Below are 13,541 nucleotides of genomic sequence, written 5' to 3'. Positions count from 1 at the left end.
TTGTGTTGTATACAACGAGTGTATATATGTACATTGCACCTTACTTTGGTCTCATAGGCCACATAAGTTATGTGAAAAAATAAAATAGTGAAGAAAACAACAAACCTTCAAATACAAGTAAATCAAAGTTTACCGGGTGAGCGGCAGTCGCCGCTGTTGCCATACGCGGCTCATTTTCTGCAAACTTTGTGCATCCATATCTCCGTAAGTATTGATGGTAAAATTTTTTTGTTTATCCTATAATGTTTAGAAAAAAAAACTCTATTTTTTCATAAGAAAAAATAATTTTTTTTTTTTTTGAAATTTGGCCGACCCTGAGAACGAGTTTCGGAGAGGGCCTGTCGACCCTTAAAGGGTTAAGGGCATTTGTCCCAAATGTGTCTGCATGGCTTGAGCCACAGCCACCTGTCCACTCCATGTACAGTGTGCTGTGTGCCATTGTTTACAAGGCAGTGAGGACGATTCCACGCGTACATGCTATATTTTGTATTATTCCATTGTTTTTAGTGCTTGTAACTGCTAAATATGCCACCATGGGTCCTAAGAAAGCTTCTAGTGCCAGCCCTGTGGTAAAAAAGGAAAGAAGCACAATAGAATTCAAGAAAAAACTCATAGCAAAGTACCGAAGTGGAGGAGGAAGAGAGAGGAGAATGTGCCTTCTGCAGTGATTCAGTGATTCTACGATATGTACGATATTAAAGCAGCAATAAAGTGTAGAATTAACAGTGTAGCAAGTAAGTTAAGCAAGTAAGCAATAGAAAAACGACACGAAAGTAATTCTCCAATGTTGTTGAATGTGTATCGGGCCGCTGAACATACGCCACCCTACTATATATCTTCCACAACCCTAAACCTCTGCCAGCATCTCCATCAAACTAACTAATTAAACTAACATCTCCTCCAAGGTAAATGTAAATATAAAAGTGTAAGTATAAAAGTAAATATAAGTGTAAATATAAAAGGACCCCAATGGAAATACGTGAGTCACTCTGACTTTTTTGGGTTATCCTAGGTACTTTACACATATGCTGCTATGTATGATAATCTATGTACATAACTGTATTTGTGTATACAAAATTAAAATGTAAATATTTCTTTTTTATAAATTAAAATGTAAATGTTTATTATTTATTTATTATCACACTGGCCGATTCCCACCAAGGCAGGGTGGCCCGAAAAAGAAAAACTTTCACCATCATTCACTCCATCACTGTCTTGCCAGAAGGGTGCTTTACACTACAGTTTTTAAACTGCAACATTAACACCCCTCCTTCAGAGTGCAGACACTGTACTTCCCATCTCCAGGACTCAAGTCCGGCCTGCCGGTTTCCCTGAACCCCTTCATAAATGTTACTTTGCTCACACTCCAACAGCACGTCAAGTATTAAAAACCATTTGTCTCCATTCACTCCTATCAAACACGCTCACGCATGCCTGCTGGAAGTCCAAGCCCCTCGCACACAAAACCTCCTTTACCCCCTCCCTCCAACCTTTCCTAGGCCTACCCCTACCCCGCCTTCCTTCCACTACAGACTGATACACTCTTGAAGTTATTCTGTTTCGCTCCATTCTCTCCACATGTCCGAACCACCTCAACAACCCTTCCTCAGCCCTCTGGACAACAGTTTTGGTAATCCCGCACCTCCTCCTAACTTCCAAACTACGAATTCTCTGCATTATATTCACACCACACATTGCTCTCAGACATGACATCTCCACTGCCTCCAGCCTTCTCCTCGCTGCAACATTCATCACCCATGCTTCACACCCATATAAGAGCGTTGGTAAAACTATACTCTCATACATTCCCCTCTTTGCCTCCAAGGACAAAGTTCTTTGTCTCAACAGACTCCTAAGTGCACCACTCACCCTTTTCCCCTCATCAATTCTATGATTCATCTCATCTTTCATGGACCCATCCGCTGACACGTCCACTCCCAAATATCTGAATACATTCACCTCCTCCATACTCTCTCCCTCCAATCTGATTTATTTATAAATTACGTGGTGGCCCGGTGGTCTGGTGGCTAAAGCTCCCGCTTCACACGCGGAGGGCCCGGGTTCGATTCCCGGCGGGTGGAAATTCCGACACGTTTCCTTACACCTATTGTCCTGTTCACCTAGCAGCAAATAGGTACCTGGGTGTTAGTCGACTGGTGTGGGTCGCATCCTGGGGGACAAGATTAAGGACCCCAATGGAAATAAGTTAGACAGTCCTCGATGACGCACTGACTTTCTTGGGTTATCCTGGGTGGCTAACCCTCCGGGGTTAAAAATCCGAACGAAATCTTATCTTATCTTATCTTATCTTATCTTACATTAATTAATGAGTGAACAGTGGTGGTGGGTTCTTCTGGTGCCTCACCACCATCAACACTACGTACGACTTCTCTCAATGGCCCTTATAAAGCCAACAACAACATTTCCACCACTAACTCCTCACATACATTGTGACATATGTGTATTTGATTCATTCTAGAGTATATATCATGTTTCTATATTATTAATATTGTTTATTATATCATATTAGATGAATTGTGATAGATAAATAAGCCATAGAGATGATATTAGTATCATATTGAAGCATAATAAACTCGCCTTCCTCTTGCCTCCTTTGTGTCTTCCAGACACCAACAAGAGTCAGTAAAGGTAAGTGTGATGTTAAATGTTTATTTATGTATGTATGTATGTATACATACAGAAAACAATGACAAATAAATGTATCTATATTTAATCTTTAAAAAAATATTTTTTGTTAATACTTTTGGCTGTCTGAAACGGATTAATTGGATTTCCATTATTTCTTATGGGGAAAATTAATTCAGATTACGTCCAAATTAGTTAAAGGCAAGCTCTCTGGAATGGATTAATGCCTTTAACTGAGGGTCCACTGTATAGGCCAATATCAAAGTTACTGTTGCTGTCCAAAATCTTCGAGAAACTTGTGCACAAGAGATTATGTTAATTTATAACAGCACAAAGCATACTCAACCCCTGCCAATTTGGCTTCAGAAAAAATAAAAGCACAAATGATGCAATTGTAAAAATGCTAGATCTGCTTTACACATCACTGGAAAATAAGGAATATCCATTAGGACTTTTTATTGACCTAAGGAAAGCTTTTGACACAGTAGACCATGACATCCTACTCCACAGACTTGACTATTATGGTATAAGAGGCCATGCACTTGCTTATTTCAAATCCTACCTTACTAATAGGTATCAGTACATCACCATTAAAGACACAACCTCATCAACATGACCACTTGATACTGGAGTGCCACAGAGAAGTGTCCTTGGTCCCCTGCTCTTCCTCTTATACATCAGTGATCTTCCCAACGTATCACAACACTCGAAACCAATTCTCTTTGTTGACATGACTTATGTCACCTCTCACCCAAATCTTGCCACACTCAACACCGTTGTTAACGAGGAGCTACTAAAAATATCTACTTGGATGACAGCCAATAAACTTACACTTAACATTAACAAAACCTTCTATATTATGTTTGGTAACAGAGCAGGTGTTGCACAACTGAACATCAAGATCGACAATACTCTTGTTGCCAAACATAATGAGGGCATATTCCTGGGCCTACACCTCGACAGCAACCTGAAATTCAGCACCCATATCCAACACATAACAAAAAAAAAGTATCCAAAACCATTGGGCTCCTCTCCAAGATATGTTACTACATGCCATAATCAGCCCTTCTCACACTATATTATTCACTCATCTATCCCTACCTCACCTATGATATTTGTGCCTGGAGATTTATAGCAGCAACACACCTAAAGTCAATAATAGCCCAACAAAAAGCTGCAGTAAGAATATTCATGCAATCCAATCCCAGGCAACACCCTCCCCCCCCTACTCTTCAAAGATCTAAACCTACTCATTGTACAGAAAATCCACACTTACTACTGTGCAACCTATATTTACAGAACTGTAAATTTCAATATTAACCCTGAACTAAAACACTTTCTTGATAGTTGTGACAGGACCCACAGGCACAACACCAGGCACAAAAATCTTTATGACATTCCCTGTGTCTGGCTAAACCTATACGAAAATTCAATGTACGTAAAAGGACCTAAAATATGGAACACCCTACCTGAAAACTCAAAAACTACAGACACAACCATCACTTTCAAAACTGCCATTAAAAATCATCTTATTTCCCTGGCACATCCCATCAGCTTTTTTTTTTTTTTTTTTTTTTTTTTTTCAACAAGTCAGCTGTCTCCCACCAAGGCAGGGTGACCCAAAAAAAGAAAGAAAATGCTTTCATCATCATTCAACACTTTCACCACACTCACACATTATCACTCTTTTTGCAGAGGTGCTCAGAATACAACAGTTTAGAAGCATACACATATAAAGATACACAACATATCCCTCCAAACTGCCAATATCCCAAACCCCTCCTTTAAAGTGCAGGCATTGTACTTCCCATTTCCAGGACTCAAGTCCGACTATATGAAAATAACCGGTTTCCCTGAATCCCTTCACTAAATATTACCCTGCTCACACTCCAACAGATCGTCAGGTCTCAAGTATCATTCGTCTCCATTCACTCCTATCTAACACTATCTAACTACATGAAAACCACCTATTCTCTTACTTGTATCATACACACACAAAAAACAAACTAGACCTACTCTCGATATCTGTGATTCCTCACAATTTAAGCTTACACTCGCCCAAGTGACTGTAAACATAAAATTGCGTAATAAAGCTATTGCCTAATGAATCTTAAACTAGTCATAGGTTTGCCTGAGATACTCCAATATAAGAGCTGTAATAGAAACTATGTATCATGTCAAGACAAAAACCATTCTCATTGCTAAATTTACAAACTGTAATGCACTTACCTAGCTTTAACCCTTAACCCTTTGAGGGTCGACAGGCCCTCTCCGAAACGCGTTCTCAGGGTCGGCCAAATTTAAAAAAAAAAAAAATAATTTTATCCTATGACAAGATAGAGAATCTTTTCCCGATCATAAGGACACCAAAAGTTTGAAATTTGATGGAAAACTTACGGAATTATGCTCTCGCGAAGTTAGCGGTCTCGGGGATATTTACGCACCAGCGATTTTGCCCACTTTTAGCCCCATTTTCGGCCAATTCCACTGTCCTAGTCGACAAAAAACATGAATATTTCGCTAGAACTTCATTTTTTCTATCGAATGGGTGCAAGAAACCACCCATTTATAAAATTCAACTATCCAGTACAGTGGTCAGAATTTAGCAATTTTGCCAATTTCATACAAATTTCAAAAGATGCCAATTTCCTAATAGGGTCCAGAATAAACAAGAAAGACATTCCTGGCACTAAAATGACATTTCCTATGGTCATTAGTCACGTCTCAAGGCCCCTCTTATATTCTTTTGCTTTCCACTTTGAATTTTTATTCTCACAAAAAATATAAGATTTACTGTTATGCAGACTACTGCATTAGTGTACAAAATGGTATAAATATTATTGGCGCACTTGTGAAAGAATATTAGACTCACCAGTTGACGTGTATTGGACCATTGGCACGATTTGTTTACTTTTGAAATTTGGTAAAAATCGAACATTTCTGCTACTTTGAGCTCAATTTCAAGGTATCTTTCATTGTAAAACCAGTCAAAATCATCTCAATTTCTGTAATATGTCTTCCATTCTATAAAATGAGACCAAGAAAACTAGAATACAATAATAAATACCATACGAAAATACACTGCAAAGTCGCTGTTTTATTCCAAAAAAACGGTCAAAGTTTTTTTTTTCTCATTATGCACTGTGTGCTGCAGGATTTTTTTTAGACTGTGCACACTGACCACATAGACCCATTCTTTCATATGAAGGCCTACCAGCTTTCTCCCACTAGATTTGAGGGCGCTAGAATTTAGGCGTACTAGTACGTCAAAAACCCTGGGTCGTAAGCCGTACTAGTACGTCCAAAACCCTCAAAGGGTTAAACGGTCCAAAGAGACCGATGTTCAAATTCGTAGTGCTACAACAGTAGATCTACTTTTTTTTACATATTTTCAAATATAACAAAAAAAAATGTAGATAAAAGTTTTTTTACACGTTTTCAAATGTAAAACAAAAAAGAAGATCTACTTTTTTTTACTTACTTTCAGATGTTGAAAAAACGTATATATACGTTTGGACCATTTAAGGGTTAATACCAATATGCTCCATAACCTGTATCAATATAGAGTTTGAATTATTGTTAGTCTGCCCGAAATGCCTAGTCATGCTAGGCATGATAGTAGCCCTCTCTGTAAGTAGTATTTTATAATGTGTAAACCACACATTGTAACCAATATTTTATAATATGTAAACCCCACATTGTAATCTTTATAGACAATAAACTTTTGATTTGATCGAAGAATGAATGCCTTCCCTCTCTTTCCCCTAGGTACTGTATGACCCCTATTGGTTTAGCACTCCTCCATAAATATAATAATAATAATAATAATAATAATAATAATGCACTCTGAATGATGATTGGGTATATTGCACTTTGAATGGTTATTCATCTCTCATATCTGTGCATTTCTGGTAAGACAGTTCTTCAGTGAGTGATGTTTATATTATACAACTAATAAAGACCTAGTTGCCACCAGTGGCTGATATAAAATGTGTAAAACATGATATAAAAAACTTTAATGACATTTTTAAGTACAATAACTAACGAATTAGACACTTGTGCAACACTTGGGTATATTTATTGTGGAAACGTTTCGCCACACAGTGGCTTCTTCAGTCCACCTGCCTGTAGTATATAAGTTGTATTCTTATCAGGATTGATGGACTGATTACATCGACTCCATGCTGAGGGACTGATGAAGCCACAGTGAGGTGAAATATTTTCACAATAAAGATACCCAAGTGTTGCAGTTGTGTCTAATCTATTAACTTGTTGGTTCTCTGAACCATTTATCTACACTAGCTAACAAACATGTTGCTCTCAGTTTCCAGAAGCTTGGTGACAATGGGGGAGAGCTGACCACCTTACAAAAGCTCCTCGTCTTTTACAAGTCTCCTATTTCAAAATTCTGCTATCATTCTTCTGCCTATGTTATTTTTTTGGTATTGTATGCTTATGTTGTCCTCTTTGACTTTGAGTATGAGATGACATACATGGAGATCTTCCTTCTCATCTGGATATTCAACCATTTGATTAATGAAATTGCTGAGGTGAGACGCAACAACTTCCTCAATTTTGTTTTCAACTTTTTTTGACTTTGTGTTATACATGCTTATACAAGGTATACTTGCTAGTATCTTATGTATTAGTGATATTTTTGCCTCTAGTAAAATGAGGTAATTATTCAGAAAGACCTAATCAAAAAAACAATGGTCGCTTGAGTTATGATATTAATCCCTTTCAGAAGATGTTTCATAAAAAAAATCAGTGAACGTTTGGGTTTTGAACCCATGGCAAGTGAGTGGTAAAACTCTACGTCAGTTTGTTAACACTGGACCAGCTGGCCTCCATAAGATTCATCTAACTAGCTCAGCTAGCATCTTTAGCATTTTTAAAACTACAGTTAGAAAACACCTTATCACCTTAACCTATCCTAGCCCATCATAAATAAATATGTAAAAACTGTATGTGTAAGTAAGTTTATTCAAGTATACACAAATACAGTTACATAGATTATCATACTTAGCAGCATGTGTGTTGAGGACCTACGTTAACCCAAAAAAGTCGGACAAAGTGACTTATTTCCATTGGGGTCCTGTATACGTGCATTTGCTCAATATCATGAACTTAGTTAAAACATTATCATCAGTATATACTTACTCTCAGTATCTGTAATCCTTTCAGATGTTAATCATTCCACTGTGTCCACTTTAGGCTAATAATCAAAACTGGAATTCTTCTCTACCAAACTTACTAAAGCCATATAGCATGAACTAATAGAATATTCAGTTTTCTTCTATTCATTGTAACTCACCTAATGACCATATGTACAATTACTGCACTGTTATTGCCTTATTAACCCGTAAGCAGTCCAAACGTATATATACGTTCTTACCACTAGCGCCCCAAACGTATATATATGTTTTGTTTTTCCTGCCTCCAAATTTGGCACGATTGGCCTGAGATGCCTGGTCAGCATAGAATGGGTCTTAACACTCGGTGTGCACCATATTAAAAAAAAAATCTGGGACCACTTAGTACCTTGTGGGGGCACCAGTTAAAATGAGCACCAGCTAGAGCAAACATTGCGCCAACACCAAGGATTCACTGATGTAATGTCATATTAACACTCCCCTTTTAAGATGAAAGTGATGTTGACCTCAAGTTTAGTATCTGTCTCTGTCTACCTGTCTACTTTTCTCTGCCTATCTCTTCTTATCTCTGTCTCACAGGTACACATAAATACAATTGTGCATAGTGTAAATTACCTAGGATAACCTAAAAAATCTGAAGTGCTATTCTGTGCTTGTATATATAATGCATAAGGATACCTGTTGGTTCACAGTGGCTCTCTCTGAGACAGAGAGACAGAAAGAGAGACAAGCAGACAGAGAGACAGATAAGCAGAGACAGATGCCGATGCTCATCAAATGTCATCCCTTATCTCATCTTATCACTGTCCTCCTGGATGCTTGTCACTATCATCATGCTTCAAGGGAACTTCTTCTTCTTCCTCCTTCTCCCTTCTTCTTCCTTCTTCTTCCTCCTTCTTCTCCCTTCTTCTTCCTTCTTCTTTCTTCTTCTTTCTTCTTCTTCTATACTGCCGTGTATCTAAAACATTGCTGGGACCTATAAATACTTTGTATATATTCCTAGACAATAGTAAATGGCCAAGGCAGGAGTAAATGTCCACCTGTCAGTGTGTTTGTGACAGTGAGTACAATTTCAGTACCTAATATTAGTGTCAGAACAAAGATTGGTTATGAAATGCCAAGGACTACTATAAATTGTAATTATCAGAACATAAAAATTATACAAAATAATATGAAAACGAGAAAAAAAGGTATATCGTCAACACTTCTGCAAGCGGCAGGACTCCGTGTTGCCGTCAGGTGATCGCCAAGTGCCAACTTCGCGCCCTCATATCTGGGTAAGTACTGATCTTAAATTTTTTTAGAAAAAATGTGCTCTTCATTTCTATATAAAAAAGATTTTTTTATTTTTCAAAATATTCGGGGCACTGGGGTAGTGAATGTATATATACGTTTGGACTGTTTACGGGTTAATCTTAAGTTAGTCTTAAGTTTGCCCAAAATGCTCTGCATATAAAGGGGCTTTTGGCAGGTACACCCAATTATTATACTCCATTGTACAAACATGTATCATGCTAAAATAAAATTATCATTATCATCAGGTATATTTATACACCATAGGAAGGTTAGCATGGGCATGCTGACGGGAGATTCATCTGTAAAACCTTGCAATTGTGATCACAGTGGTGGCCCATGCTAACCTTCTTATGGTGTATAATTATACCTAGTTGGATGAATCTTATTGTAGCCCTCTGATCCAGTGGCCTGGAGTTTTACCACTCACTTGTCATAGGTTCTAACCCCACCAGCATAGTGTTTTGTTTGTTATTGTGTTATTACAATTTTGTGAGTCATGACAATGTATCATAACTCAAACACGAAATGCATGATTTTATGGTATTTTGTTGCAAGGCCCCAGAACTGCAACTTTAACTGCACATTCTGCATAAACGACTCATTATGATTGTGACCAGATATAAACATTCAGTAGTTCATTACCACTGTAACTTGTTCAGCTGTCAAAAATTTACAGCCCAGTCCCTGTACTCATTATGTACCTTTATAATATTTTGACTACCTCAAACAGGATGGGTCTGGGGTGCATAATAAAGATATTAAACTAACTAAAATGTTAGACTTGTATGCTGACAGATATTACTTGCAGGAACTGTATCTCCCCCAATAACATCAGTCTTTCCACCTCAAGAAAATTTCTCTTGACTTTTTTCACTAAGATTCATCAGTCACTTTAATTTCCTTTATAATTTCTTTTTGCTTGATAATAGAAATGGTTGCTTGTGGAAATTCATACTCGTGCACCAGTTTGATGAAACACTTGTGCAACATTTGTAAGATGAATGAAGGAAGACATGATTGAAGTGTATAAATGGAAGATGGGTATTAACAAGAGAGATGAATAAGATTCTGAGGATATCCCTCCAAGAAAGAACTCACTCATGCACCAATGTTCTAATTCTAACTCCTGCATCATGTTTTTCACAATTTCTTGTTAAATATTCATAGAAATTGCCTGTTTACTGTGCACTTTAGAGACCATGATGGCTCAATAACATAAAAGTAGTGTAATTAAATCTCAGATGCATATCATATCTCAAATTTTTCACACAACTTAAAACTAAATTCCTGTATGTGGGCAAATTGCAACTCAAAATTATTGCACATCCAGCCCATCGTAACTCAAATGACCACTGTATATTGCATTATCTGTTTTCAGAGCTGCTACTTTAATGGTTGTATATTAAGATTTTTTTTAGACTACAGTGAAACCCTATGTAATATTCATATTTGAATCCTGCAATTACTTTTCCATCCACTCATTAATTTCCCTTTAGGTAACACACATATTCCTAACTTTTTTTTTTAGTATGAACTTTTCACAATGTCCAGACACACTTTGCCTCTACCTGCACAGTATTGACACTTGAGTGTTAATTACTACCTTACCCTGCTATTTGTTCCAGTCCAGGCATGATTCACCATCGTTTCCTACAGGCTCTGGTGGCCTGGTGGGTAAAGCTCTCGCTTCACATGGCGAGAGCCTGGGTTCGATTCCCAGCCAGAGTAGAAACAGTGGGCGTGTTTCTTTCCACCTGTTGTTTATGTTCCCCATCAGTAAAATGGGTACCTGGGTGTTAGTCGACTGGTGTGGGTCGCATCCTGGGACACTGACCTAATTTGCCCAAAATGCTCAGCATAACAAGGGGCTTTCTATATAGTAGTACAGTGGACCCCCGACTTGCGATATAAATTCATTCCAGAAGTCTGTTTGAGTGCCTTCACCGAACGAATTTGTTCCCATAAGGAATATTGTAAATTAGATTAGTCCATTTCAGACCCCCAAAAATACACGTACAAAAGCACTTACAAAAATACAGTGGACCCCCGCTTAACGATCACCTCCAAATGCGACCAATTATGTAAGTGTATTTATGTAAGTGCGTTTGTACGTGTATGTTTGGGGGTCTGAAATGGACTAATCTACTTCACAATATTCCTTATGGGAAAAAATTCGGTCAGTACTGGCACCTGAACATACTACTGGAATGAAAAAAGTTCGTTAACCGGGGGTCCACTGTACACTTACATAATTGTCCGAGTTGGGAGCTGATCGTAAGGCGGGGGTCCACTGTATGTCATTGATATCAGCTAGGCCTGTATACCATGTACATGTTCTCATTGTAAATAAAGATATTATTATTATTATTATTATTATTGTTACTTTACAGCTGTTTCCTCTCACCTCCCTGTCCAACAATAATAAACAGAGTGTCGTGTAACTGGAATTTGTTTTTTTCAACACGTCGGTCGTCTCCCACCGAGGCCGGGTGACCCAAAAAGAAAGAACATCCCCAAAAAGAGATATACTTTCATCATCATTCAATATTTTCACCTCACTCATACATAATCACTGTCTTTGCAGAGGCACTCAGATACGAATTTAGAAGTCCCCTCAAACTGCCAGTATCCTAAACCCCTCCTTTAAAGTGCAGGCACTGTACATGCCATTTCCAGGACTCAAGTCTGGCTAACCGGTTTCCCTGAATACGTTCACAAAATATTACCCTGCTCACACTCCAACAGCTCGTCAGATCCCAAAAACCATTCGTCTCCATTTGCTCCTATCTAACATGCTTGCTGGAAGTCCAAGCCCCTTGCCCACAAAACCTCCTTTACCCCCCTCCATCCAACCATTTCTAGGACGACCCCTACCCCACCTTTTTGTCTGATAGAAATTCAGATAATCTTAAATTTTCAGAATTTCCATTTTGCACTGTCATGCCTCTAAAGTTTAATATGTTTATTATGCACCCCATACCCATGCTGTGGGTCTAAAGCAACTACGTTTGCTAAATGTGTGTTGGGATCAGGGATCAAGGATACCAGTGCACATTTATCAAGCTTAGCTGCTTTAGAGGCATGACAGTGCAAAATGGGAATCCTGAAAATTTAAGATTGTCTGGATTTCCATCAGACAAAAAGTCCCAGTTATACGACACACTATTACTGTTGGGTAGGGTGGTGAGAGCTGTACAAATAATCGCACATACAGTCTTTGCTACAGATTCTCAGACTTCCATTATTCCAGTGGCTTTACCCAACCATCAAATAGATTCAGTTTTATAATATTTTTCTGGTTCAGTGACTTTCCTATATCTAAATCTCTATTATTCTCATTATTTTTTTATGAATTTTAATATTAGACTGGAATGCTGTATTAGAGATATACTCTAAAACAGAAAATGAACCCAAATCTGAACATAATTTGTCATGCAATCCTAACTTTGCATTATTTGCAGTTCCTAATTTTCTGGGTTTTCTAGGAGTACAACCCTCTCCCCCTTCTCTTCAGATTTATAGTGTCCTGTAGCTCGATTGGTAGCACACTCAGCTCACACACTAAGGTCTGTTGTTCGATCTACAGTATAGGTGGAAACGCTAGGATGTGTTTCTTTAAGACACCTGCTGTCCCTGTTCACCTAGCAGTAGATAGATACCTGAGTGTTAGTTGACTAGGGTGTGTTGCATCCTGGGGACAAAATTTACCTAATTTGCCTGGAATACTCTGCATAACAAGGGACTTACTATATAATAGTATGCCATTGTAAAACACATACAGCTAGCCTGTATGTGTTGTACATGTACTTGTAGAAATAAATTATTATTATATAGAAGACTATATATCAGTAAACCCAGTTAATATCCTATTTTATCCATAGTGAATGTACCCCACCACACTGAAGGATATCACACAAATATTTTGCATGTGTATCTTGGTCTATTATAAATGTTGTATACACAAACACTACGAATGTGAGAAATGATATGGTTATACAGACAAGATGTGGAAAAAACATGTACAGTTCAGGACATTTATTAAAGGAAACGTTTTGCCAAGAGTGGCTTCTTCTGTTCTAATACAGAGATAAGTAAGAAAAAAGTATATACTATAGTATCAAGAGTCAAGAGGTCAGGTGTGAGTCTTGCCACCTGACTCCTGACACTTTATTTACTTCTTTCTTTGTTATCTCTGTATTAGGACTGAAGAAGCTACTCGTGGCAAAACATTTCCTTTAATAACTGTCCTGAACTGTACATGAGTATCTTTTTCCACCCTTTATGTATGTACCTTATCACACAAATATTTTGTATTAATGTTGGTAGAATTACCGACAGTATGCTAGGTAAAAGGACACAAGTGCGGCTAATGTGTCATTTTATTGTGGCACCGTTTTACTTTCCAGGAATTTTGTCAAGCCGGCTTGACAAAGCTCCTGGAGAGCA

The 13,541-nt window shown here is 37.9% G+C and overlaps 1 protein-coding gene across 1 annotated transcript in view; it reads left to right on the top strand.

Moving 5' to 3' along the window:
• The first annotated feature begins 362 nt into the window (after positions 1-362).
• The window catches only part of LOC138854561 (transient receptor potential cation channel subfamily M member-like 2), a 36,929-nt gene continuing 23,750 nt past the window's right edge, over positions 363-13,541 (top strand). Inside the window, exons 1-2 of the mRNA XM_070098517.1 lie at positions 363-2,649; positions 6,971-7,196. Of these exons, the coding sequence (XP_069954618.1) occupies positions 7,131-7,196 (66 nt within the window). The 5' untranslated portion in view covers positions 363-2,649; positions 6,971-7,130. The remainder of the gene's footprint in view (positions 2,650-6,970; positions 7,197-13,541) is intronic.

Source organism: Cherax quadricarinatus, chromosome 62, assembly GCF_038502225.1.
Source record: "Cherax quadricarinatus isolate ZL_2023a chromosome 62, ASM3850222v1, whole genome shotgun sequence".
Lineage (NCBI taxonomy): Eukaryota > Metazoa > Arthropoda > Malacostraca > Decapoda > Parastacidae > Cherax > Cherax quadricarinatus.
Note: the sequence above shows the minus strand (reverse complement) of the source record. Positions and strands in the feature narration are given on the sequence as shown.